Source organism: Takifugu flavidus, chromosome 2 (genome assembly GCF_003711565.1).
Source record: "Takifugu flavidus isolate HTHZ2018 chromosome 2, ASM371156v2, whole genome shotgun sequence".
In the NCBI taxonomy this organism is placed as follows: Eukaryota; Metazoa; Chordata; class Actinopteri; order Tetraodontiformes; family Tetraodontidae; genus Takifugu; species Takifugu flavidus.
In genome coordinates, this window is record NC_079521.1 from 10,149,911 (window position 1) to 10,176,502 (window position 26,592).

At 43.3% G+C, this 26,592-nt stretch overlaps 4 protein-coding genes across 5 annotated transcripts; 3 read left to right on the forward strand and 1 right to left on the reverse strand.

Annotated features, from left to right (window-relative positions):
• Positions 1-349: 349 nt before the first annotated feature.
• On the forward strand, positions 350-2,543 carry ptpmt1 (protein tyrosine phosphatase mitochondrial 1). Its single transcript, XM_057021930.1, has 4 exons — positions 350-624; positions 1,540-1,620; positions 1,711-1,902; positions 2,026-2,543. Exons 1-4 carry the CDS (start codon positions 478-480, stop codon positions 2,152-2,154), a joined length of 549 nt encoding a protein of 182 aa, XP_056877910.1. The 5' UTR covers positions 350-477; the 3' UTR covers positions 2,155-2,543.
• Positions 2,544-2,795: 252 nt separating this feature from the next.
• ndufs3 (NADH:ubiquinone oxidoreductase core subunit S3) lies at positions 2,796-5,255 on the forward strand. Its single transcript, XM_057021887.1, has 7 exons — positions 2,796-2,931; positions 3,281-3,346; positions 3,598-3,695; positions 3,836-3,985; positions 4,367-4,492; positions 4,582-4,701; positions 4,992-5,255. Exons 1-7 carry the CDS (start codon positions 2,877-2,879, stop codon positions 5,157-5,159), a joined length of 783 nt encoding a protein of 260 aa, XP_056877867.1. The 5' UTR covers positions 2,796-2,876; the 3' UTR covers positions 5,160-5,255.
• Positions 5,256-5,663: 408 nt separating this feature from the next.
• On the reverse strand, positions 5,664-20,316 carry c1qtnf4 (C1q and TNF related 4). Its single transcript, XM_057021678.1, has 3 exons — positions 20,160-20,316; positions 9,889-10,250; positions 5,664-9,148 (listed from the first exon to the last, which is right to left on the reverse strand). Exons 2-3 carry the CDS (start codon positions 10,246-10,248, stop codon positions 8,390-8,392), a joined length of 1,119 nt encoding a protein of 372 aa, XP_056877658.1. The 5' UTR covers positions 10,249-10,250; positions 20,160-20,316; the 3' UTR covers positions 5,664-8,389.
• A 1,262-nt stretch (positions 20,317-21,578) lies between these two features.
• LOC130518923 (hatching enzyme 1.2-like) lies at positions 21,579-26,260 on the forward strand. 2 transcript variants are annotated; one of them, XM_057021873.1, is made up of 10 exons: positions 21,579-21,822; positions 24,388-24,457; positions 24,562-24,592; positions 24,676-24,732; positions 24,855-24,986; positions 25,093-25,213; positions 25,355-25,533; positions 25,621-25,702; positions 25,781-25,905; positions 25,995-26,260. In XM_057021873.1, exons 2-10 carry the CDS (start codon positions 24,404-24,406, stop codon positions 25,997-25,999), a joined length of 786 nt encoding a protein of 261 aa, XP_056877853.1. In that variant the 5' UTR covers positions 21,579-21,822; positions 24,388-24,403; the 3' UTR covers positions 26,000-26,260. The 2 variants fall into 2 exon arrangements, with proteins under 2 accessions (XP_056877853.1, XP_056877842.1); XM_057021862.1 differs by lacking the exon at positions 21,579-21,822 and having other exon boundaries at positions 24,235-24,457.
• The last annotated feature ends 332 nt before the right edge of the window (positions 26,261-26,592 follow it).

Genomic DNA, 26,592 nt, shown 5'->3' on the forward strand with positions numbered 1-26,592 from the left:
GTATGAGTATCCCACTACTAAATTCAAGATATTAATAATCCTCTTACCTATCATGCAAAAATGTGGACAGAAAATGCATTGTTCATTTGACACTTGTTTACATGGAATTGATTCCTTGGATATATCGAAATATACCTAAATGATACAGGTGAATATAATTTCTGGGAAAGGTGCCACTACAACCTGAGTCCTAATGCATCTGTTCTTTGAATTAATCTAATGAAATATATTGCTACTGCCAATTTTAATAACAATATTGTTACGCTGATATTAATGTATCTTTATATGGTATAAGAGTTTACCTGTTGCGGATTTTAGACTGAAATGGTCTCACCGGAAGTGTTGATATTGCTTCCGGAAGTGGATCCCGGCCATCGCCGCTGAACACGTTTAGCGGTGACAGGTTGGTCTGAGCGAAGATTTGGTGCAACAAAGTTTTCTAAGTGTTTTTAAAGCCATTTTAGTGTCGGTGGAGTCATGTCGGGAGCGCTAGCAAGGCTGCTCTTCTACCCGACCTTAGCCTACAATGTAGTGATGGAGAAAGTGTCGTTGAGACGATGGTTCGACCGGGTGGACGAGACTGTCATCCTCGGAGCGCTGCCGTTCCGATCCATGACCAGACAGGTCAGACGTTAGCATCCGCGGCTAATTCTTAACAACTGGCTGCGATTATGTGAATTTAGACAGATCTTCTTAAATATTTATTCAGTTTATCTGTCGTTGTTTCACATGTGTTTGCGACCAGTGTCTAACAACTTTGTCAAAGTCATTCTGTTTAGGAAGCATCAGTTTTCTGTGACCATAAAGATTTTGTCCAGAATATTTGTGATCGACAGCAAATGTCATTTAAGCTTGGAGGATCTGGTATTCTGTTCCTCTACAGGTATATAAAACACTAGAATGCCGTGGCATTACATTTAAATTTCATCCTCGATTATTGCACATTTGCCTCTTGGTGAAGTCTGGTTTATCTGACACTGGAGACTATTCTTTCAGCTGGAGGTGAAAGTCTTTATGAGGAAACTCAGAATTTACATTGTGTGAACAGTGTTCCGATAATTGTCCTGACTTGTTCAACCAGTAAAGCTGTTTGACAGATCAGGTTTGAGCTACTTCAGGTTTCCACTTTTGGTTTGTGTCTGAATTTAATGAGCAGATGACATTAAATATTGAACCGGGCGCAGAAAGGTCAGCGTTTTTCGATCTTTCCACTCAGCATTTCAAGGACTCTGCAGCGAAACACTCCACAACACTCAAACTGCTCTGTCAGTATATTGATGTGTTTGTTTATTTACAGGGTTGTAAAATTTTGGAATCTATGACATTATGAAATTTACTTATTAACCTTTTCAGAAGGATTGAAAGCGTGAAATAATTAAAAATCTGGAGAAATTGTAACAAATAGGATGTTAATAAGTAAATGGAAGGAGAAAGTTTTGGTTTTGTAATATTTCACAGTTGCAGGAACATAATTCACCTCCTCAGACTCAAGTAAATATTGATCAGTAGTAAATACAAAGATGATCTGTTTTGTTGCAGCTGGTGGAGAAGGAAAATGTCCGAGGGGTTGTCACTATGAATGAGATGTACGAAACTAAATATTTCTGCAACTCTGCTGAGGTGAGTCCACCTGTACTACTTATAGTCACTGATATAATCACCATTTGACAAAATATAAATAAATGAGCCGCCTAATTTGGCCTGTTGCAGGAGTGGCAGGCAGCAGGGGTGGAGCAGCTCAGACTGGACACTGTAGACCTTACTGGCGTTCCCACCTTGGAGTACCTGCATGAAGGTGTGGAGTTTACCCTAAAGCACCGAGAGCGGGGCAACAGTGTGTACATCCACTGCAAGGCTGGACGATCCCGCAGTGCCACGCTGGTTGCTGCGTACCTCATTAGGGTCAGTGTAAAAAGATGAGCAGGACACACATGCTCAACTCTTAATGAGAACATGTTTTCAAGAGGGACCACACGAGTGACACATGTTGTTTGTCTTCTGATTTCGGTGCTTTCCTGCCTACAGCTGCATTGCTGGACTCCAGAGGAAGCCTGTCAGATGCTGGCGTCAGTTCGACCACACGTACTGGTGCGCACTGCTCAGATGGAGATGCTGAGGAGGTATTACCGGCAGGTGTGTGGGCAGTCAAGCTGAACAGGCAGAAGGGCGATGGCGGTGGTTCAGCCGTCAAATTCACAATCTGTTGGCAGCTGGAAAGGTGGACACCAGGGACATGGTCCACACCTCTGATTTTCATTTATTTCCTGTCATTATAATATTTATTTTTAAGAAATATTTTACAGGCAAATATCAAAGTTTCAAGGAAAGCTGTGAGGTTAAAAAGATGAACATTTTGAATATGAAAATCAACTTTGACAACAATTTCTTCTTTGGATATTGGTTACTGTCATTTCTTTTTTTTTAAATCAAAAACTGTACATTGTGCATAATGCAGGAATTGTTTATTTTACCTTATTTAATTTAAAAACGGTGCCTTTGTAGTTTACAATGCTGTGGTATAAAATAAAATATTTGTCTGATGATTGCTGCATGATTGTTAAGTTAATTTTTAAGTTGGCTGAAAATGAACATTACACACAGATTGTTAAAACTGATCTTTTATTATGGTAGTTTTATTTATTTAAGCACATTTCCCTTTGCTGACGTGGAAAATCCACATAATTATAATAAACCGCAGCCAACGTAATAATTCCTGCTAGACTAATTTCATAAGGACCTAATTTCCGGTAGTAATTATAAATAGGTATTCATAGTAATTGCGCTTATAACTGTACACGTTGTACCCCTCCCATCCACCAGGTGGCGATAGAGTGCACACAATTTTGCTTGTGGAGACGAGCCACACCGGCGCAAAGATGGCGGCCTCATTAGTGCGGTTTGTCCGCGGGGGTCTTGGAAGGAGTATTAACGGTATAACGTCTAAATATTCCAATGGGAGGGCAGGCGATGCTTGTTGTTTACAGTTGCTTCGATATAACTGCCCTTGCTTGCCGATGAATTCTTTTTTTTTCGTATTCAGCAGTCAAACGTCTCGGGTTTGACCTTCGAGCTAGCTAAAGCTAACATACCACAGCGATAGAGAATAGTTTGTTATTTCAGCAACATGCATGGAAAAAATGCCCATATTTAAGTAAAAATCTTTCGTTTGTACCATGCCCCGTCATTCATGTTTATTAGATATCAGTTGTGTAGATTCCCTTATGCAGAAACGTATATCTTATGCAAGGTTTTAAAGAACGGTCTTTCGATGTTCTCATAGTTGCAAGATCTTCGTGTGTACTCCAGCAGCACAAAAGACTGCAGAGCTCTACATCTGACACTCAACGTAAGTCCGCTTTAAGGTTTCCTTGGAGCACATTATTGAGATTGTTTGTGGTCCTTGATATATGTAATTATTTCTGCCTCTCTGACTTAGATATTGTCAACATATGACAAACCCACAAAGCGACCTAAATAATCTGCAGGGTTTTGGGGATGTTTATTTTGGTTGTTGTTGTAATAATGCTTTTCTGTATTCATATTTATTGTGACCACGTGTAAGACATTTACTAATATATTTATCTGTCCTTCCTGCAGCCACTGTCAGGCCCAAAGATGCTGTCATTCACAAACAGCTGGCTGCATTTGGGGAGTATGTTTCCGAAATGATGCCAAAATATATCCAGCAGGTCCAGGTCCGTTCTCTTCACCCTCTTCTTGAATCAGAAAACCTCTAATCACTTTGAAGTTAATTTCAACTTTGTGGGTGTTCACAAGGCATTGACTAATTGTAAGATGGCCAGCTTATGAACCCATACTAACTGGTGGTTTGCAGGTGACCTGCTACGATGAGCTGGAGGTGATGATCCATCCTGATGGAGTCGTACCTGTTCTGACCTTCCTGAGGGACCATACCAATGCTCAGTTCAGGAACATGATTGATCTGACTGCTGTTGACATCCCAACACGCCAGAACCGCTTTGAGGTTCTCTTAAGCATACACAAACACACACATTGAAACAGGCTCATTGGGTTTTTTATATGTTATTAGAAGCCCCCTACAATCTGACTGAACCTTCAGGAGTCCTCAGAAGTGAGACGAGAATTGGTTCAGTGTGGTTGCAGCATTGACATTCCTGTCTGGGCTTTTATGTGTGCCGATTTCTTTGGTGCAACTCCTGGCTCAATACAATGCTGATGTCAGTTACCATGGCAACAGTAGCAGCTCAAAGGGATACAGATTAGCTGTTTTTGTAAGATTGAATTATTAATGTAGAGACTGGGTTAATCTGTGTAAGATGTAAAGGAGCAGCTAGCATTTATTTCTAATGGTGTTCGTTGTTTCTTATTTTCTGATCATTTACAGATCGTTTACAACCTGCTGTCACTACGCTATAACTCTCGTATTCGTGTCAAGACCTACACGGATGAGCTGACACCCGTGGACTCGGCAGTCCCAGTCCACATCGCTGCCAACTGGTATGAGAGGGAGGTGAGTTTGAGCCTGCGCGGCCAGCTTGAGGTTGGTGTGTTTTCATTCTGTTTTGTTGAGATGAATTGAGTCTTTGTTTGTGCGTTCAGGTGTGGGACATGTTTGGTGTGTTCTTCGCTAACCATCCAGACCTGAGGCGCATCCTTACAGACTACGGGTTCGAAGGTCATCCCTTCAGGAAGGACTTCCCCCTCTCTGGATACGTAGAGGTGAGTTCTCTCAATCTGAGAATCTGATTACTTTCAGATTGATGTGAAAATGCTGGTGGTTAAAGAGAAGATACATTTTTTGCTCAGAAAATGCACAAATCTTCAGGTCATCACTAAATTTAGATCCAAGCCTTGAAGAGCTTTGATACTCGGTGTTGGGATGGAGATTTGTTGGCCAAAACAAACTTAAAAGAATGAACTTTTTACACTTTATCTCTGTTAACTGAAGTCTCGTCTCTGTTACCTTCGGTAGTCTTTGATTTGAGCGAATGCTGGTCCTGTTTCTACAGGTGCGTTATGATGACGAGGTGAAGCGTGTGGTGGCTGAGCCCCTTGAGCTGTCGCAGGAGTTCAGGAAGTTTGATCTGAACACACCCTGGGAAGTTTTCCCAGCACATCGCGAGGCCAAAGAGGCTGCGCCCAAACTGGAGGCCGGCGAGACCCCCGAAAAAAAGTGATGTCATTACCATGTTCATGTCTGTTAGTCACCAGAACAACCACACCTGAAATATTTATGTAAATACAAATACTAATAAAATAACTTGAAAAAAAGATCTTCTGGATTCTTGGGTTTTGTAAATCTTTTAGCCTAAATTTGTGGATAAACCTGAACTTCATCAGAGTTTTATTCCAAACCAGATCAAGTTTCTGACCTGTTCATATATTGTGTTTTGTTTTTTGTTTTTTGTTTTTTTCTGTCCCACATTGAAGTTTGTCATCAGGGAAATAAATTGTACAATGTTTGAAGTCAAGAGGTTTGAGGAACAACTTATGAGGCAAAGTAAAATCCTACACCTGGAACCTTCAAAGAAGAGCACAATTAAAACTTTGGGATTAAAGAACAAAATTCCACTAAACTGGTTTTATATTTTCAATGTTACTTATATCGGAACAGAAAAAACGATTCAGGCGTTTAATGACCCTCGATTCCTTACAAACAGATGGCGCTGTACAACCAATGCTTTAATTTTCAAAACATCTTTATTTCACATGTAAAAATTCTCAACAAAATAAGTTCTCGCCAGAATGCGTTTGAATATTTTGTGATTACGAGGAACAGAAAAGCTCATATTTGGTAGACTTATTTAAAGAGCCATATTTTTAACCAGGTGCACAACAATTTTTAATTCAGCAGAAACAAAGATGCACGGATCAGGAAAATCCACCACGTCAATAACAATAACTGCTATACGGATAATTCATTTAGTTAATTCATTTAAAGTAGCTGACAGGGACTGTGAAACTGTCTAAACAATTTTATTCTGTTACATGCATACATCACATAAATTCTTCACTTCTGCTCAGTTTCTCTTGTTTTATCTTTTACCCGGCCACTGGTTCCGTCTCCAGGCTCCAGCGATTCACTGAGGGTCTCACTTTGATGTGTTATTTTCTAATATGAGATGTGCTCACTGTAACATCTCATACTGTGAAAAACAAATTAGTGCTTCGCAGCCCTAAAATGGCTGCGTTTTAGAGGTCAGGCAGGACAGGCGGCTGTTGATGAGCAATGAGGAGCTGAAATGGAAGCGTATGAAGGTGTGAGACCATTTCCAAGATGCCAAAAAACACAGTCTACATCATCCTCACACTTCCAGTTTGAGAGCAACCAGCTGCACTTTAGTGCTTTAGTGTTTTTCTAGAATACTTTCCAAGTCTTAGTTTTCACACAGGCAGTAGCCTGAGAGCAACGATACTGTTCTGATCCCTTAAAACCTTTACTTTGAGAGGGGAACCGTGGCAGCTTTAGGACTTTCTCCGACCTTATTCTTGTGATTTGCTTCACCTTTGCAACTGTGTGGTTCCTGTCCAACCTGCTTTAGCTCAGCCTGATAACTCACAACACCACGCATAGGCAACAAAAACAATAAGTTGTGTCGCAGCAGAAAGAGAACAGGAAGTGACGTCCATTAGAGCTGTGTTGGATCAATAATAGAGAAACATTTTCAGATGTATTGGGCACCTTCAGGCCTTTTTACCCAGCCTAAAGTTTAAGGACTCTTGTACTTGTGTTTCATTAAATGTTACAGAGGTAAAACTTGGTGCCAAACTACTTTTCTTACTTTTGGACTGGAGCAGAGGCTTTTACCTTTGGCTGGAAACAAGAGCATGAGACTAAAACACCAGGATTCTGGGCTGCTAAAACCTGAGCCTTGAGGTGAAACAGGCTTAAAGTCAAGACTAACAAACGTGGAGTCCATACAGAACTGGATTTACAAATCTGTTGAACAAAAAAAAAAAACAGCAGCAAAATCAGTTGAACCTTCCATTTATAATAAGAGAGTAATCATTTAAAACATAGTCCAATTGGTGGTACATAATGTTCCAAAAACCCGGTCAGCTTGCATCACTTAATTGCTGTTTATGAACTCCGATCTTTTCTTACTCTACAGCAATTTAGCCACAGAGAGGTCACGCTTCACATTCCTGTGCAGCTCTAACAGCATCATCTTTCTCCTGGTGGCGTGAAATTAAACAGCCATGCACGCTGAAGTGGCCCTGAAGGAGCGATCCAGTTCCCCCCACAGTGGTCGGCATCTGAGGAAATGAATCCTACGCCGTTGGAAATAGAAAAATCAAATTAAGGTCCCAAGTCCCCGCTGGCCCATGAGCAGCATGTGGCCACCAGCTGGGGTGGAGGCACAGTCTGCACTCCTCAAAAGTTCATCTGTTCGATGCGCTCATCCTCATCTTCCTCTGTGAATGTCAGGGTGAAAGCAAAAAATAAATAAAAAAGGGACAACTGACAGCGGACAACACTGCTCACTTATGGTTTTCACATGCCGCCAAAGACACGGAGAAAGTAGTGACATCGTCTGTACAAGCAGAAACATCAAGTCGAGTATAACGAACACGACCTTCAAGACAGCCAACAATACACAACTAAGATAACAGATTCCTCTTCTACTTTAGTTTCTTTTCCTGTAAGTGCCATGATTCAGCAGAGTGAATATCAGAGCTTCACAGAAGAGGAGCCAAAGCATCTTAATTATCTTCAGCAGTCATAAAATGAGCCCCCCCATCGCCACCACTGCAGGCAGGACTCAGAAGCGGTCGCCTCAAATATATCCTTCATACTCTTAATCGGGAGTTAATTTCAGATCGAGGGAGCGACATCGTGCTTGACAGCTGTACTCTTTTTGCTCCCGCGGTGCCGACTCCCACTTACAAACCTGCGGCACAAGTTAAATATGGTCATTTTAACATGTCGTTGCTTCACTTGTGGACCACGGCGATGCCTCGGCTGTCTGTCTCTGTGTGAGTCGAGTATGCTACATCTGAAAGAGGCGTAAAGCTGCCCGTCATTCTCGATAACATCTTCACTTGAATATAAAATACTTCAGTCATGCAGCAATGGGAGCGGGTGCAGCCGCACAAAACACAGAAGTACTGGGAGAGGACTCGTCGTTGTTGTTGAGATGCAAGTCTGGAGGACACAGAGGTGAGAAGGTAACCACGGAGTTTACATTATGGAATGAAATCTTTGAGTAGTTTGCATTTTTTTCCTCCTGGGAAGCCATTAGCTGGAAACTGAAGAGATGCTGCCAGTCTGAGATAAGGAATTCATTAGAACTAGAAACCCTTATAGAGCCATGATGCAATTCCATGTGGGAAACTGCTGTTGTGGTGGCCCAGAAACTTTCCTTTGCATGAATTCCTCCCACAGTCTCCAGCTCACGCGTCACAGCTAGGGTTTCTTGTCGGCATACGAGTGGTTAGTGGGAGCTGTGGGGAAGTCTGGATACACCAGGAAGCCAGTAAAAGTTATGTACTTGGCATGGTTGCTGTAGGCGCCAAAGCCATCCCTCTGGTGGGAGTAGAGCCAGACTGTGTCTCCAGGTTTCAGCGACAGCATCAAGCTCTGGCTCTGGAGAGCTTTCTCTCCCTGGCTGTCATCATAGATCATCGCCTGCACCTCCAGGTGGTTCTTCATCAGCTTGACGGAGAGCGTTTTCTGAGGCATCTTGCCCACATTGAAAGAGAAGTAATACGCGCCTGGAACGCGGCAGGTGAACATGCCCTCGGTCACGTTGAAGTCTTCCCCGATGTTGACAAATGCCGTGTCGAAGCTGACCGGTTGGTGATGAGGTAAGCCCACTTGGTCTACCCCCACAATGCTCTGGGTCCGTCCTACAGAGAAGGCAGACCTCTGGTCATCCTCATCACTGGCCTCCTCCTCTTCCTCCTCATCCTCTCTCTGGGCCAACACACCGTCCTCCACTGCGGCGTGCTCATTGGCCTTGTCTTGGAGGATGCTGTCTTGCGGGGCAGGACGGCTGTGGCGGTGCTCAGTCTGGTAGCCAAAAACATCCGGGTAGATGAGGTAACCATTGAAGGTGGTGTAGTGGCCCGTGTTGCTGTAGAGGGCGTAGCGGGGGTCACCGTGAAGACGAAGCCAGACGGTGTCGCCAAAATCCAGCTGCAGCATGACGCTCTGGCTCTGCACCTAAAGGAGGAAGCAGATGTTTACTCAGACGCCTCCGTCCTTCTGCTTCACCACCCAAACTCAATGCTGGCGCCCGCCAGGAATCAGGCAGCTCTCTCCACAGGAAGATTTGCTCTTTCAGGTTAGAATGTTTTAGATGAGTAACTCTGAACCACTATCATCACCGGGGAGATGAGATCAGGCACTGCTCGTTTAGCTGAGTTCAAACCATTAAAAACAGACGCTTTTAGCACGTTTCAGCAGTTTAAAAAACTGTTTATCTTCATATTCTGACCAATATTTGATATCAAATGGGATTTCTGATGTCAACCTTTTATACTACATTACTAGAACACCTACAAGGACAATGACAGAGATTATTAGAAATAGATCAAATTTACAGTAAATTAAAATGAGGAGACTAGAACATTTATTTGTTTTAAACATTCAGTCTCTAAAACTATAAAGTGGGATTTTCCCCCTTTTTGCAATAATTTTGTTCACAATGTCAAAGATTTATACTGAAATTCTGGCCTCTTAAATTTGGTTACTTTTAAAGGATTGACTGAAATTCCACATTTAAATAAAAATGCATCATAAACTCTGAAACTATTTTGATTCAGTCTTTAATTTGATCCCATGAAGACGAGGGCTTTGCCTAAAAAGCTTCAAAAACTGGACTTATTTTATCATGATTTGTTAGACCAGATGAATAACTTTAATCCCACCCAGCCGATCGTTAGATGACGAGTGCCACGTACCTTCCTCTCCTCTCCAGCATTCTCTTCATAGACAATGGCCTGCACTTCATTCCTGTTCTTCATCAGCATCACAGAAAGATCTTTGTGAGGGAACTTGCCCACAGTGAAGGAGAAGTAGTAGGCCCCGGGGATTCTGCAGCGAAACAAGCCAGCTTTGGGCTCAAAATCCCCTCCGATGTTGACATAGACGGTGTCAAAGGTCACCGTCATCTTGGGCCCACCCTCCATGCTGCTGGTACGCGCAACAGAGAAAGCCGAGCGCAGCTCCACATCATCCGGCAGGCGAGCGAAAGCCTGGGCACCGCCTGCATGGCTCATACAAAGCAGGCCAATCAGAAGGCTCGCTGGGAACAGCATCATGTCTGCAGGAAAACAACATAAAACCACAACATTTGATCCAGCTTCCAGTTTTGAACTGCACCATGGGCAGAACAGAAGGAGCCACCTTTGGGCCTCTCTTTTGCTCTCCTGCTGGTGCAGGGATTTGAACCAGTAACCCTAGTCATAATCGTCCCAAATGTGGTGTGTCCCAACACCTGATAAAGACCTGATCTGGAATCAAACCAACAACCTTCCTATCATGTGACTGTTTTAACTCTTATATTGCCTGATTTATTCAGTCATGAATCCAAGTGTTTTTCCCCAAACTTCTCCCATTTTCCCATGATTCCTGATTAGCTCAACCTGACACCCCCTCCAGGCTTTCCCCCTCTCTATTTAGCGTTTGTTTGTTTCGTTGACTTTTATTTTCAATTTTTCACAAGTGGGTGTTTATTTCCTCTGGTGCTCCGATTCCGACCCGTGATAAAAATAAAATCTTACCTGTGAGTTTACCTTCTCTCATCAATGAATTGGCTCTGCTTTTTACTCACTTTCTCAGTGTGACACTCGCTTTAATCATAACCTGTGCACTTTCACATCAAAACTGATTTGTTTGAAAAGGTTCACACAGGTGGATTACAGCCTGATGTTAAGGTTTAATTGTTGCGATTCACTGATGTTCTCTAATTATTTGATGTCCTCCAAGAGTTTGAAATTCAGAGCATCAAACATTTTGTGCAAGAAACCTTTATTTTATGGGTTCTGGATGGTAAAACTTTGAGGATCTGCTGCTCAAGACTTGAAGTGGTTCAGAGAGGAGTAATCTCTGCTGAGATGTTTCTTTTTCATACCATCTGCATTTCTTTTCAGAAAAATGTCAAAGCTGGTAGCTTTTTGTGGATTTTTTTTTTTTTTTTGGGGGGGTATTTCCAGTTTTGCACCACGCTGCCAACATATACCTCTTCAGTCTTATACTGATCATGTGCCAGAGCTGAGAAAAGACCCATGAGGGAAACTGTCCTGATGTTGCCTTCAGGTACATGCTTGTGTGTCAGATTCCTCTGCGTTGTAAGCGGTGATTAAGTTGCCCGTGTGAATCACTGCTTATCGCAGTGTTTGCCGCCAGCAGCCTCCTCTTCATCAACACCAAACAATAAAACAGCCCAGCCAGCGTCTCCTGTGAGCTGCTGATGTTTCTGTTGTGTCTTTAAACTGTCGGCGGTGCTGCACGACTGCCAAAGCCTTGAAGATATTTACTGTTGGAACTGGCTCTTCACGCATGTTTATACTAAGGCGGCGTCTTTAAGTGAGAACTAATTATAGCAGGTTGTTTTTCTCCACTGGGGGCTCAGAGGCCCAAATGCTGGTTTTTGTGAGAATATTTCTCCCGTTACGGCAGAAGAAAGGAATTCTGCAACAAAGCCTGTTGCAGCAGTTCTCAGCAGCTTTTCCGTATTAATCTGTGTTTTTTTTTCTTGCTATGAAAGTTACGTTGGAAAGAAAAGTCAATCGGCAATGCAGCACTTCCATTAGGCTTGTTTGTGTGGCGGCTGAGACGGGGTTGGTTTGTCTGCGTGATGGCAGCAGGTTTTAAATAGTCGCGTCGACAGGCGAGAGCTTCAGGTTCAAACGGCAATGAAAGAATAGATCTAACAAGCTTTTTCCGTAATGAGCACCCACGGGAGGTAAGCACAGGCGGCAGCAACACCACCGAGCGAAATTAGTCCAGGCAAACATAGAAAAACAAGTTATGTGCAAGATTTGAATTTAAATGGAGTCTTTCTAAGGAAGCATCTTTCTCAGCAACATTAACACAATATTAACACAATAATACCCTGGTGTGAGCGCTGCCATCTTGGATTTGCAGCCAGGTAGTGGAAAAGCACAGGAAACCCCCCCCCCCTGGAGTCCACACCTTTCCCCAGCTGCTGCTGGATGAGGCATTGCGTCATCAGCTACAGATGGAGCCCCCGTGATCTCATCTACTTGAAATGACTTTTAAATTCCTAAATGTTTTATGTCGCCCTCCTGATGCTGCAGCGGCAAACGAGTTTCAGTAATAGCAACAATGTGAGCGTTTGCATTTACAAACACACAGTTTATTCCTTAAAAATAGAACATCATACTTTCAGTTCTGACAAAATAGAAAAAAAGCTTCCGCTTCCTTTTAAAACAGATATAAGCTGATTATTTTTCAACATTTATGTAACCTACTAATGACAATTTTAGAAATGAGGTGAAAAGCGGCGACAAACTGCGATCTGAGAAACCTTCTCGACAATTCCTCAGGAAACCTGTTCCGCCAGAAGGTGGAGGGTGCTGCTAACGGAGGGGAGGGTGATAAGACGTAGGTCCCCACGTAGAAAGGTGCAGGATCAGACGTAAGACTTTCCAACATTGCAAAGATGTTTTCCATGCATGAACGTCTCATGAATCAGTGCAAATCCTCCTTGTTGTTGCTGAGGATTAACTGTTGCTTCAGCTGCCAGATGTCCAAACAAACGGACAGTTTGGGCAAACAACCCCAAGACGTGAATGCACGCAGCTCCCACTGATGAGGAATTAGACCCACATCTGAACATTGACGTAGAGATTTGTTCCTCTTAAATCCCACTTAAGTTAACACAAGAATGAACTTAAACATAATTTAGACCAGAACTGCAAATCAATGCTTTGTTGATTGATCTTTAATTGTAATGAAGAGCAAGCTCAGAATCCACTTGTGTCATATTATATGATTATCCAAATCATCTAGCAGCCCCCACTCCCAATCCAGTTGCAGTTCTCATACAATCACAGCTGGATGCCAGAAGCCATTCCCTAAATCCCATCTTCTCCTTTTTTATGGTTCTGGGTTTCATCACAGTCCAACAGTGTGTAACAATGTCAAAGAGTTTCACAGGGGTGCCCAAATCTAGTCCTTGAGGACCACAGATGGGTCAGGTTTTCTGTCCTACCAGGTAGAAAACACTTGCTCCAAAGAACGTGGGATCCCAGGTTCAGACAAGGAAGCACTTCCTGCCTGGTAAAATCTATGGAATAAACCTGAGATTCCCACATGATTCCTTGATTAAGGGGCCACGCCTCAGTGACCCTGGTGGGACGATTCACTTGAAGTTAAATCCCCACGAATCTGCCAGGTAATGTCTGACGATGCTGAAAAGGGCTGAGATGTCTGAGGGAGGATAAGGTCTAAGCAGACTTGCTTTACAAATGTCCCGTCTCAGCCAAATCAAACAACCAACCAGTGCGCGAGCGTGTTACAGGTCCACTTCAGTAAAAATGAAATCACTTTTCTGTGATAATACAGGTCCATTATTGGTAATCTGAGGTGAATGTGGGGGGAGGGGCTTTAAACGTGAGGTATTGGAAATGTCTTGGCTTGTCTGGGCTTAATGCTAAAAACAGTTGCTCTGAAATCTCCAGGACCTTGATCCTAACAGTGCTTGACAGGCAGAATTTGAGCGTTTCAGCTGAAACGGCTGACGCGCCTTTCAAAGAAAAAGAAAGAATCGACATATCTGCACACAACATCAGCTGTTTGTGTCCTCAGAAAAGCTCCTGTCTCCAAAAGGTCAGCAGGATTTCAAAACCAGCCTTATTTTTAGGTTGACCTTCATGATTTTTTTTAATTAATTGTTTTTTTCTCTGCATTTCCCTTCAGCTGAACATCAAAAATGATATCTTACAGACCCCATCTTTAATCTGCTGTGACCAAATTAACCATCATCTCAGAGAATCTACGCCCATATTCCAGGTTGTGTTTGAGCTCTTGGCTGTATGTCTAAAAATAGAGGTTGGGGTTGGTTTCTCCCCCCTGGAGACAGATCAATAACTGATGATTGAGATGAGAGAGAGGAAATGGACAGGGGAAAAATGCAAAAATGGAAGAACCGTGTGGCAAAAGGAGGAACATGACCTGAGCTCCTGGTTACATTTTGTGATATGAATCAAGGTTGGCTGGAGTGGACTGAAATTGTCTAGATTCTGGGGTATTTGAGGATGAAGTCGATGCAGAGTTCCAACAATATGTGTGTGTGCACGTGCTGAGATAGCTGAGGATCATTCCTCCCCTTCTTCTCTGAGAGCCTCCTCCTGCAGAGGAACATCTGCGGGTCTCAGGAGGAGGCTTAACCTTCACTCCTGCCACCATTTCACAGCTAAAACACAGGAGTTTGCAGCAGCAGTGGGCTGGGTGGTTCAGGTGGAAGCTCGGTGGCGGATCAGCTCATTGTTTTGTTATCAACTGTTTGAGCAGCAACAAGCTAAGACACTGAGGCGAATTTCTCAATTCACAGGTGCGGTTTTTGGAAGCATACTTGGGCAGCGACTGATGACAACTAAATGACTACAAAGAAATTACCCGTGTCAAAAAAATCAAACAACAAAGGTCAAAGCACTAGCACGACTTTTGAAAAGTGCCTCATTCTACTTCCTGTGTGCTCCCGGTGTTGCCAAACAAACTAAAGCACTGAAATGTAAAACTTTATAGATTCCGGTGAGGAATTATTAGCGGTGTCTAAATGAAATTTCAGTTTCTTTGCTAACCCAGGGTCGTCTGTGTCACTAATTGCATTTGTTCGTGCTGTTTTCTTTACGGATGCGCAGTTATACTAAAACATTTAGATTTGATAAACGGCTCAAGTCAATGTTGATGTTGTCCAACGTGCTTCTTGTCCTTCCGGGCAAGCTCAATATCAAAGACACAAATCCCAGTTTACACACGGACACCGACACATGCGATGATTCATCTTTTGATTCATGAGCTCAGACAAACGTGCATTGTGAAGGGGCGGCTCAAGGCCAAGCCCTGCTCATCTCCTTACAACAAAAAAGGGGGAGGTTTGGAGGGCTGTGTGTGTTGGGGGGGGGGTTCTCCCCTCCAAACAATAGATTCATCAGAGATATCTCCTCATCAAAACGTACAGCCTGCAGCAGATCTGGCAACAATTGATCAGCGCTGATTAAAGCAGGATTTGACGGCAGCGATTTCTTATTGAGATGCACATTTTCCCCTCTCCTGGTATCTACTGAGCTGTCAGATGGTATCATGAAAGCGATGCTTTCATTTTCAGACGGCGTTCAGCCCTCTTTCTTTTTTTTTTCTTAGATGAGATGTATTTAATAATTTCATAATAATAAAATATCAAGTACGAAGAGAAAGTTGCACCTCTGAGTTACAAGGAAAATTTTTCCATTTAGTCATATTTTAAATTCTTTGTTAAAACAAAAAGAATATTGGTAATTGGTTCAATAAATGTTAATATAAGCTATTAAAGGCCTTTGAGTTGTGAAAATGGATGTTTGTAGGTAAATTAGTCGAATTACTGAGGAAATGTGATATGATGGGAGGTAAAATACATGTGAGAAAAGAAAATAAACAACACAGACATAATAAACTCATCCTCTTGCTGCTGGTCTCAGCGCAGCAGCTCAATTCAAACCTGATCATAGGGACTCGGAGCTGCTGCTGTCTCCGGCTCTGCAGACAGAAGCAGTAAGCTGGACCTGGAGACATGAGCCCTCAGGGTGTGAATTCAGCTGGAACGCTTGATTGTCCAATAATATGCTCTTAACTTTGAGTTTTTCACTTTGGAAGAGATCTAAACTGCAGATCTGTGGACTAAACCCATAACACAGAAACGCAGAGTCAATGTGCAAAAAGATTTTAAACCGAAAAAATCTCCAAACCAAATTAAGAGAAGCTGCACTTTTCTTCTGTCAAATTCCACCATGCAGCCATTTTCCTCATGCTTTTATCCTGAATTTCAACAATCTTCTGCATGACCTTGATCCATTTTGTTCATTGAAATTGTTTCGTAGCAACAGAGCATTGCCTGTTACCGGGCAGGTAAAGAGGCTGTTTGCTAATTCTTCACATTGGTGCGACCGTTCCTGACGTTTTGGGTGTAAATATTGAAATGTGACGATACTATTAGTCCACTTAAATCAGCTTGGCTGCAGAGCCTCGTAGTTCACTCATGTACGTTCAAACCCCCGCAGCAGGTTCTTTCTGATCTATTGAGTGTTGCTACTTTGAGAGAGAAAGAAAATCAATAAACGTTTTACCTGTTTCTGTCAGTGGCCGGTGTGACTGATTACAACCTGAAAACATCCCGAGGATTATTGTCCTCTGCATGGAGGCAGGCTGGTTCACCTCCTCCGATCAATTTCACACAAACACCAGGAGATCGATACTGCTTCCATCCACACGCACCATAAAATAGGTGCAAAACAGTACGGTCTCCATGATGCTGACGGAACTCTTCTGGCATTGTTTTGGCCCAGTCCTGTGAGCCATTCCATGTTGATTTGCACTCATGAAATCTTCCCTCTTATGTCCTTCAACAGTGCAGAATCATCCCGGAGTTGGTGCTGCTGGGACCAGCACTGGTTCCAGTACTAGTCCCAGGAGAACACTACAAATCTGACAATAAAAGCCAGGTTTATATTGTTCTTTGTCGAGAACTCGCAATTATTTTGGTTTGGTTTGTCTTTTCAAAATAGAGGAAACAAAAACACATAGCTAACAAGCAACCCCCCCGGCTGCCACAGACTGGAGACGGAGCGACCTGGTCACTCTGGACAGAAATCAAAGGGACTCGGGTGAGCTTTTATCTGGAGGCGCAGTGACAGACCCCTGCTGCTGCTCGCTCCCTCATTAGTTCCCCTTCCCTGCTCTTCCTCGCTCCCTGAGCAGCCTCTCATGCTCCAGACGCGTCGCCAACCTGTCAGCTGTCTGCCCGGCTGGAGACACAAGCCCAGCCAGGGGACCCGGAAGATGGAGAGCAGCACATGAAGAAGGAATACAAAAGAGTAGGCAAAGGGTTGAGACACGAGTCAGGACTGTCAGCTTCAGGAATCCCATCACATAGATGCTCAGTGGCCACCGGGACCTGCCGGAGAACATGTAGGGAGCTGGTGTCTGCTGCTCCTTATCTGTGTATTTACCAATATTCTGTGCTGAGCTGAACAAAAGAAGGTTTCAAATTAAACTTTGAAAGGAAAAAAAAACACTGCAGTAATTTTATCTGGCTCGGTGTCACAATGCAATTAAAGGAGTATATTTGGTACTGATGCTCCAACTGAACCAGTTTTTTTTTTGGGGAAAAATTAGTTTTCCTATTGCTTTTTTGTGCTAAATTAAAAAAAAATATGTTAAGTGTTTTTTTGTTTTTTTTTTTTTTACAGATTTTTGCATCATCTGGGCTATTTTACAGAGGCCTGCTGTGATTGGTCTGGAGAGGATCTCTGGAGATTCTCATGGTGCTTGAAGTTTGGGGACATCTCATCTGGGGACAGGCAGAGAAGTCTGGCTGTCAGCATGATGTCTGCACAGTGAACTTCCAGGGAAAAATGTCAGACCAGAAGAGTTGTTTCTTTCGCACAAGAGTGAGCTGTTTATGGAGCCACGAGTTTTCAGGATGTTGCTGGAGACGGATAAGAAGCAGCAACAGAGGGATTATGAGATGATGACTCCAAGACATCCTCGGCTGCAGCGCTGTCATGTTTCTCGGCTCAAGCTCCTTTTATGACACAGAATACACTGAAACTCAAGGTGTGAACTGGAATTTCAAAAATAGCACCACTTCAGAGCTCTCACACTCGTGCAGTTTTCACTCAGCAGCTCTGCTCACGACACCTCGACGATGTTGTATTTTTAAGGTTTGCTGCAGTTGAAAAAATAAATTCTGGATGTTGCCTGCAGAGGTGTGATCAGGGCTATAAGCAGCCTACGTTCTGCTTTACACGAGCGCATTTTCAGCAACCTGACAGCAGGTTAGTCACAAAGTCGGCACCTAGTACTGGGCGGAACTTTTCTCAAATGTGTTGCTCTGCAGCGAAGTGTGGCACACAAAGATGGACATCCAAACGTCTACATCTACAGGCATCCAGGACTGAAAACAAAAGAACCTCAGGTGTTGCTGCAGCAATTTATTCTCAATTCTCAACAATGAAACTGTAATTCTATTACATACCAAGTTTTTTTTTTTTGTCTAATTTTAACCTAAAAATTCTAATCCTGCAACGTGTATAATCCTCTAATCCTTCAGTGTGACAGCTCGTCTCTTCTGCTGTCTAATGTTAAAATAAAGTTAGTGAATCAGAATTGTTACGCAGGGAGGGATTCTTACATATTTATGATCTCAGTTGTAAGAAGAGCTCAGAATTCTCTCGAGGAGGAAGACTCCATCTAACGAGTAGAAAAACGTAGTCAGATTGTGACTGTGGTGGGCACATATATACATTTTATTTAAAGTGGATCTGGACCAGGAAAAACACTGTACAGTGGTCCAGCCCTCCTCCTCCTCCTCCTACACCACCTTAAAATCTTTCTGCTCTGGTTCCCTTTCATATTGACCAGCCTGTTAATCTGGTTTGGAGTCTGAAGATGAGTTTCATTTTGTTCTGGGTCGAGATGCAAATCTCCAGCATATGTGCAGCATAAGGGATGTGCAGGTGCTGCTGTTTCCTGATGAGCGTGGCTGCACAGATGTCCCCTTTATTAAATGACCCGGCCACAGATTGAAGAGCTTACGCTTGTGTGGAAAATCCATTCATTTGCCAGACATATAAGATACACCTGTCTACCCACAGTAACAGCCACACCGTGTACACGGACAAGACGAACGTTTAGTCTTGGATTCTTTTTTTAAATGTTTTTAAGAAGCTTTTGGGTCCAGGAAAATCCAGAATATCTATGGTCACGAAGCTGCTAGTATTCAGACAAATAGATAGTCAGACACGGGTGCTGAGTGCTCCTCACTGAGGTGTGAAATCCGTGTCGAACGGGCCAAATTAACTGGCTCAAAATGGACAGTTTCTGCATGTTGGGAGCTGCAGAATTCAATAAAAAGAGCAGAACACACATATACATCCTTGCACTTCTATCTTTGTGAGGACTTTTATAGGCGTAATGCATTTCCCAGCTCCTTACCCTAACCAGGACCATCACAATTACACACCTAACTCCATTTGTAACCTCAACGGACATGACCCTCAAACAGTCCTTTGAAGTTGTGGACCAGCCAAAATGCCCTCAATTCCCAAAAAATGTCCTCATTTCAGTAGTAGAATGAGTATTTTGGTACTCAGCAAGTACAAGAACACCTACACACACACACACACACACACACACACACACACACAACACACACACACACACACAGTAGAAAAACATAAAGATAACAAGTCTTAGAGGTGTGTACTATGCAGCCTATCTCCTGCAGTAGCAACAGCGTTAACACTGATGCAGATAAAGATCCGGAGTATCTGCAGACAAAAGGAGTCGACCTCCTGAGAGGAGCTCATGGGCTCATCTGCTGCTGCGGCACAAATGATGGAGGATAAACCACAGGACATCTATACGTACCATCGGCAGCCGTCGGCAGTGTTTGCCAAAAGACTGAAGTGAGCACAGCTCAACCGCACGTAATGAAAAAAGGTGCAGGTTGTCAGTTTTCTCTCTGCTTGTGCAGCACACAGTCACATGATATTAACGCTCTGAATATATCACACTGTGTGCACCCCCCTCCCCCGCCGATGTAGAGGTATTGCTTCTTCGGGAGATCAGTGCCGATAAATAATGCATGCTGCTCACACGAGCCATAACTGCTAAAAGCACACACACACACACACACACACGCACACACACACACACACACACACACACACACACACACACACACACACACACACACACACACACACACACACACACACACACAAGCGCGCGCACGCAGATCGTTTCAGTTTTCTGAGTTGTGGTGGAGCTGCGGGCTGTCCTCCTCATGTGCCCTCAGGGCATGACAAGCCTCCTGAATGATGCCACGGTTCAGCCTGAGCAGCAAGTTGACACGTTCTCACCCGAGCGTCACGCTGGTGCGTTCAGACATCCAGAAGCCTCCCAGAGAGGTGAATAAGAGGAAGAGGAAGAAGTGTTGTCTTACCTGACTGTGGTGTGTGTGAGGTATCTTCTCTTCTGCTTGTGTGACGGCTGAGATGAAACTTCTGTCAACAGTAGCGCTGCTGGAAAATCCTCCCCTTCTTCCTCACTCCCTCTCCCTCTCCCTCTCTTGCTCCGTCTCTCCTCTCTCTCCGGCTGTCTGCCCACCCCCTCCGTTTCCCATATTGTTCTTTCCCACCAGCCTGCCCTTTTTTGCTCTTTTCCCCATCACTTGGTTGTTTTCTTTTCATTCATCAGCCTTGATCTTCTTCCATCAGCATCTTTCTTCAGTCACTTTCTTTGCGGCTGCATCACCCACAGGAGGTGCAGCCTGGATCACTAGAACGGACCTGTTAAAGCAATGAGCTTGCGTGATCGGTGGGGGCTTGAGGAACCAGAAAAAGCTTCTGTATACAACATCTGAGTCTGTATACTGCACCTGATTCAATGCTTAGACTTCTAGATGTATAAATTAAAGGTGGGCTGATATGAGCATGAGATGAAGATGTGGAGTTGACCACAGGCGGTGGGTAGACACCTCCAGCACCACCCAGAATCAGTCCTGATGGAGTGTACGCATCTCTAGTCAGCATCGGCTCCTTCATCTCTTTGTTTTTCTCTCCTTTATTGAGTCGACCGTTGTCATAGAAGAACACGTGAGGTGTTTTTAAAAAAAGCAGCCAGACTTTGTTCCTTCTGTGTTCCCTTCATTTTGCTGCCTTTAATTGGCAGTGTGTTGCACTGGAAAAGGTCAAACATCCGCCTGGCACTGGCCTGACGTATTCGGTGCGATCGGTTTCTGAGCGAAATAAGTACGGACGTGATGTCATTGTGAATTCCTCCTGCTGTTTGAGGTCGTAATTTGAGCTGATTTGAATGTCGTACTCAGATTTTTCCATCTGTGGTTCCCCCACAGCTGAGAAAGCTGCCCCGGAAGGATTCCAACAGGGAATTCCAAAACAAACCACAGGAGCTTCAAGCTCCTTGTGGACAGAGGACGGTTGGTTCAGTGTGCATTTCAACAACAGTGTCCCCGCAATGGGGTGTGTGTGTGTGTGTGCCACAGAGGGAGAACTAGAAGATATATTTCACAAGCAAAGTGAAGAAATTTTGGCTCACAATTTCAGAGGTGTGTTTAAAGGGCCAGGTTAGAATTTGGGAACACGTATGTGTGTGTGTGTGTTCATGTTAACAGGGTGGGAGGAGCGCTTGCACCGGACTCTGTTATTTGAAGGCAGAGCTGGCAGCTTCCTCCTTCTATGACTCATTATCACATCTCGGGGGGGGTGGGGGGTAGGAGGGTGGTGGGGTGTGTGAGAGGATGGGGGTAAGAGGAGTATGTGTGCGGGGGGGTATATAATTCTCTCAAATTGATATTCATCCTATCACGTCTCCTCTTATAAGCTCATTCACATCGTGCCGTCTGTTGTTCACTCATATTTAAATGAGCAGTTTGTTTTTTGCAGTTCTTGGCCCTTCGGTTTGCTGGCAGGCGTCGCCGCTCTGGTGCATCCTGGGAGCCGCGTCTCCATAAGCCAGCGTGCTCTGTGTGCTGCCGCCAACACGTCGAAATAGAATTTCAAGAGTGGGAGCGGATCGGCACGCAAATGGCTCTGCGGAACCCTGACAAAGTCCACGACTGCTGTGTCTAATGGACACGTGCACACGTAGGAAGAACCAACACAAACACCACTGGAAACGGGCACATTTATTTGATGGTCCCAGTTTGTTTGCAGATCTGACACTTTAGTGTTTTTAAATCCATGACATTGTTTGTGTCTGAAAGAATTCACAACAAATAATGTTTAAAACATTAATTCTAAAGAATAGACTGGTTATACTGTGACAGAGTGGATACATAGACTGGTTGTACTGGAATATAGAGGATAATTTGACTGGTTATGATGGGAATGGATATTTTAGCTAAATTTGAGGGTGAAACACCGGAAGCCTTTACAAAAACAGAAATACAGGATCTATATTTACAATCATACATGTCGCACAGGTTCTCCTTTCTATGTGAATGGACAGTATGGTGTGTGTGTGTTCTGCATTCCACTACCAGAGTGAGGACATTGTTGGGAAGTGAGGACATTTTGGCTGGTCCCCAGAATGTCAGACTGCTGTTTGAGGGTGAAGATGTGGTTTTAGGGTGGATTTTAGAATTGGGTTTAGGTTAGGGTCAGGGTTAGGGAGATAGCTGGAACATTTAGGGTTAGGTTCTGCCCTGGGGAATAAATTATGTCCTTGCAGAGATAGAAATACAGGGATTAGTGTGTGTACAGAGAGTTCTTGACTGACAACAGAACCCATAATTGTGAAACTCTGTTGAAATGGACAGTTAAGCTGTGTCTTATGACATAAATCCTATGTTATCTCATCAACAACATAAGTACAGTAACACCGACAGGGATGCAACCACACCACACTCTCCTCCACCCGCATCGTGAGATAATTCACTCATTATCCTCTACTTATGTTCAGACGACTGTCGAAGAGGTGACCTTTAGCAGCAAAGCTAAAAGAAAACAATCAAATTTAAAAGCTTAGCAAACACAATCAGAAAGTCATTTAAAAACATTCAAATCTCACATCATATTACGCAATGGGGTCTGATACAAACCCCGAGTTAAGCTGGTTTGTGTTTCATAACTGACAGCCTGACAAATGTGATGAGGCGTTCTCATTCTCACCGGTGCGTTTTAGCACCTTGTTTGTGGAACTTAAGTATGACAGAGAACCTTGAAAAGTTTCTTAAAGCCTCCTTTTGTTGACTCGTGACCCTTGTGTGGACTCGTGCTGTGGGTTTCTTGTTCCAGTGATGACATAATATTCCCGATGAATGTCAAAAAACATAGACACTTTCAATTCAATTTGGAACCACAAACAAGAGAGGGTACTGATTTGAGATTGGCCACGACTGGAACCTGCAACCACCTCCTGACCGACCCCCTCAGTCCAAAACCAAGATCTGTCTTTCCTGTCTTTCTTCTGCAGGTGCCGATAATTCACCCAAAATAAGAAGCATCAACGTGACATTATTTGAGGGGGGGTGGTAAATCTCCTTTTGTGTTTTAAAATGTAAAGAAACCAAATATATTCATAACCACGGTCCCACTGTCATCTGCATCGAGCTTGCGGTTGTTAATCAGAACAGTTTAAATTGGTTTTCTTCATCTGTTTTCCCACGATTATCTATAATGAAGCTAAATAAAGAGCTGCATTCTTCCGTTGGTCGGTCCTTTTGCCTCCATATGTTGTCACAGAACATGAGTCATCCATTCACAGCCTTTCTTCCTCCTGCTGGCTGAATCCATGTTGACAGATGAAGGTTTTTGTTCTCTAATCTTACGAAAGTAAAAAGAGAAAAACGTCTTAACTCTGGCTCCTCACTCAGCTTTACAATAATCTTGTTTTATTTTTTACTGACTAGTGAATTAATGAGTAAATGAATGAATGATGCGACTAATTAACTTTCTCCTCTTTTATTATACCTCTTCTTCAGGGGTTGAAAATGTACCAAATTTCAAAAAGGTGGAATTTTTTTTTTGATCATTTAAATAGATTTTGATTGCGTGATTGAACACAACTATTGTGTTCACCTGAACTCAGGACAAATGAATCCTGAGTTCAGGTCAAAATGACAAAAGGACTTTTTAAAAACAAATTTGAATGTGTTAGTAGTTACTTGTTAAAGTAAAATGTATCACCAACTCATAAAAATAAAGATTAAGTTGTAAAAAAACTTCTTGATTAATGTCTTTTAAGTCATCTTGATGGCACAAAGGAGTGAAAGTGTTTAGGTAGTTATAACTACATTTATACCATTAGAAGAAGATTATTTTCGCTCAGAAACCAATCGCACCAAATACTTCAGAAGAAGAAGATTTTTTTTGGAATTCCAAAAAATTCAACCTTCAAAAATGTGAGGTTTAAAACGTTAGCTTGGGAAGTTCTTTGCAACTTTGCAACATCTTCAGGGGGACGAACCCACATGTAGAAATAAAGTGTTTTTATATGAAGTGATTGATGAGCTGATTAAAATCTGATGCGTCACACTGTGATTACATCATTTGGATGCCAGAAACTCTGTCTGAGGTTTGCATGCGAGTGAAGCGTTTCAAAAATGTGGCCCCTCCCACAATGACCTGGTTATAAAGAGCGAGCAGAGCAACCTGCTGCATCTCACCACTTCAGCATATCTGGACCAAACCGACACTTTGTGTTTTCAGCTCGGACGCCACCATCATGACCCCGTTCTTCTGCTTCCTCTTGGTCCTTTTCCTGGGGACCCTTCCGACAGTGAGTGTCACCAACGTTGCATGTGGCCTTGGTTTAAAAGTGTGCTTTAAATCTGTTAAAACCCACCGAAACATTTGAAAACTCATGTTTTCATTTCTCTTCAGGGTGACTCCCGCAGTGTGAATGTAATTGCAGGTGAGTTAAAAACCTTCAATTGGATGGTGGGAACGCTTTCAGTGGAATTGGTTCTGACTGTTATGACCTGACTCTGCCTGCAGATAAGCCAGAGGACCCATACACCTCCATGGTCATTGAGAACGTCAACAAAAACTCCAGTAAGGCAGATTTGTGGCAATGTGTTATCTGTTTTAAGAAATGTCAGATCTTCCTTTAATTTGAAGTGGTTGGAATGAGGAGAGTCGGTCAGGATCCATCAACGGTGTTTGTTGTTCTGCAGCTACGGCGCTGGAACACGGGGACATCAGGAGGTCATGGCGCAGGAACGCGGCTCCCTGCGCCGCTGCGGGCTGCAAGTGGCCCAAATCCCAACGTTACGTCTACGTGCCAGTCAGAATCTCCTCATCCTACTGTAGGTTGCAGCAGATTGGGCGGGTTAATCTTCGAGGAACATTTTCCTTCTTCTTTGGATATAAATGTGTTTTAATGTAACATTTATTGCTTTTGTGCAACCGCAGCCAGAGAACAGCAAAACCTCATCATTACGGCACTGTTGACCTTCCACCAATCCACCTGCATCCGTTTCATTTGGAGGCAGTACCATCACCGCGACTACCTCAACTTCTTCTCTGGATCCGGGTAGGATCTCACGCACGGACACACACAAGAAAAACAATAATGAACCTGTGCTTACTTAAATTTATAGAAATATTCATGAAAATAAGACCTTGAGTTTCAACAGGGAAGTTGATGAATGGATTGTGTGTTTGTTTGTGTCAGCTGCTGGTCCTACGTTGGTCGTCAAGGGAACGAACAGGATGTGTCCCTGCAGGCCAATGGCTGTTTGTACCTTGATGTGGTGCAGCATGAGGTTCTCCACGCTCTCGGCTTCCATCACGAACAAGTGCGCTCTGACCGGGACTCGTATGTACGAATCCTGACTGAAAACATCCTCCCAGGTTTGTGCGGCCACACACACGCTCGTGTTTTCATTGTTTTCCCTCCGGTCATTTAACCCGTTATGACATTCTTCTCTCTCTTTACAGGCTTGGAAAATAACTTCAGGATCGAGCAGACAAACAACTTGAATACGCCGTATGACTTCAACTCTGTCATGCAGTATTCCAAGTGAGTGTGTGAATACACACGCAGTTTAAGTGTGTGTGTGGGGATCCTATTCTTGATGCTCTTTTTCTCCTCATGAAGCACTGCCTTCTCCAAAAACGGCCAGAAAACTATTGTCTCTAAGAGCAATCCCGACCTGATCTTCGGCCAGGCCAGAGAGATGAGCCAGAACGACATCGACCGTGTGAACCGGCTGTACGAATGTGGTGAGTGTCCGTTCTGCCCTCAACCTCAGCAGTGTCCTTATCTACAACTGCCTCGGCGTTAATGTCCACTTCTGTCCTTTTGGAAACAGAGTGAGGATGCAGGAAGGACGCAGAGGAACCCTCCGCTCTCACGAGTGCGACAAAAGAATTTCGTCTGCCTAGCATCAACACTTTTAAGAGGATTATCTGTTGCTTTTCTGGGAGCATTTCTGTGGGTGTTTTTCTACTGCTGAGGATGTTTGTTGTTTTCTGTTGTGTCTTTCACCATAATCTGATCAGCAGAATAGAATTAACATGAATAATTAGGCAAACTGATGCTTGTTATGATCTTGAAATAAAACACTTTGAGCAGCAACCAGAGTGACGCTCTAATGTCTGAGTGAACACACATTTAAAAAAGAAAAAAATGAATCCACTTCGATAAGGGTAAAATACAGAAACAGGACCTACGAACATGACTGAGTTTGTAACCTATACACAAAGGATTTGGGCATTCTTTAACTTTTTCCAATAAAGCAACAACACTGCAAAAAATTAGGTCTTTATTAACCACAAAAGTCAGTTTCTAAACAAAAATCACGCACATGTTATACTGTAAAGTTGATACGACAACGTCGCCTAACCTGATTTTCCTCTTTGCTGAAAGGGGAATTAGGAATTACTGAAGCAAAGTATTTAATTAGTCAT

Excerpts from the sequence above, each read along its gene's own strand:
- ndufs3 (XM_057021887.1), top strand. The coding sequence starts at position 2,877 with ATGGCGGCCTCATTAGTGCGGTTTGTCCGCGGGGGTCTTGGAAGGAGT. Across the intron at positions 3,347-3,597 it reads CTCTACATCTGACACTCAAC|CCACTGTCAGGCCCAAAGAT; the intron begins GTAAGTCCGCTT and ends TCCTTCCTGCAG. Across the intron at positions 4,493-4,581 it reads CCAACTGGTATGAGAGGGAG|GTGTGGGACATGTTTGGTGT; the intron begins GTGAGTTTGAGC and ends TTGTGCGTTCAG.
- ptpmt1 (XM_057021930.1), top strand. The coding sequence starts at position 478 with ATGTCGGGAGCGCTAGCAAGGCTGCTCTTCTACCCGACCTTAGCCTAC. Across the intron at positions 1,621-1,710 it reads ATTTCTGCAACTCTGCTGAG|GAGTGGCAGGCAGCAGGGGT; the intron begins GTGAGTCCACCT and ends GGCCTGTTGCAG. Across the intron at positions 1,903-2,025 it reads TTGCTGCGTACCTCATTAGG|CTGCATTGCTGGACTCCAGA; the intron begins GTCAGTGTAAAA and ends TCCTGCCTACAG.
- LOC130518923 (XM_057021873.1), top strand. The coding sequence starts at position 24,404 with ATGACCCCGTTCTTCTGCTTCCTCTTGGTCCTTTTCCTGGGGACCCTT. Across the intron at positions 24,593-24,675 it reads CAGTGTGAATGTAATTGCAG|ATAAGCCAGAGGACCCATAC; the intron begins GTGAGTTAAAAA and ends CTCTGCCTGCAG. Across the intron at positions 25,214-25,354 it reads AACTTCTTCTCTGGATCCGG|CTGCTGGTCCTACGTTGGTC; the intron begins GTAGGATCTCAC and ends TGTTTGTGTCAG.
- c1qtnf4 (XM_057021678.1), bottom strand. The coding sequence starts at position 10,248 with ATGATGCTGTTCCCAGCGAGCCTTCTGATTGGCCTGCTTTGTATGAGC. Across the intron at positions 9,149-9,888 it reads ATGCTGGAGAGGAGAGGAAG|GTGCAGAGCCAGAGCGTCAT; the intron begins GTACGTGGCACT and ends TTCCTCCTTTAG.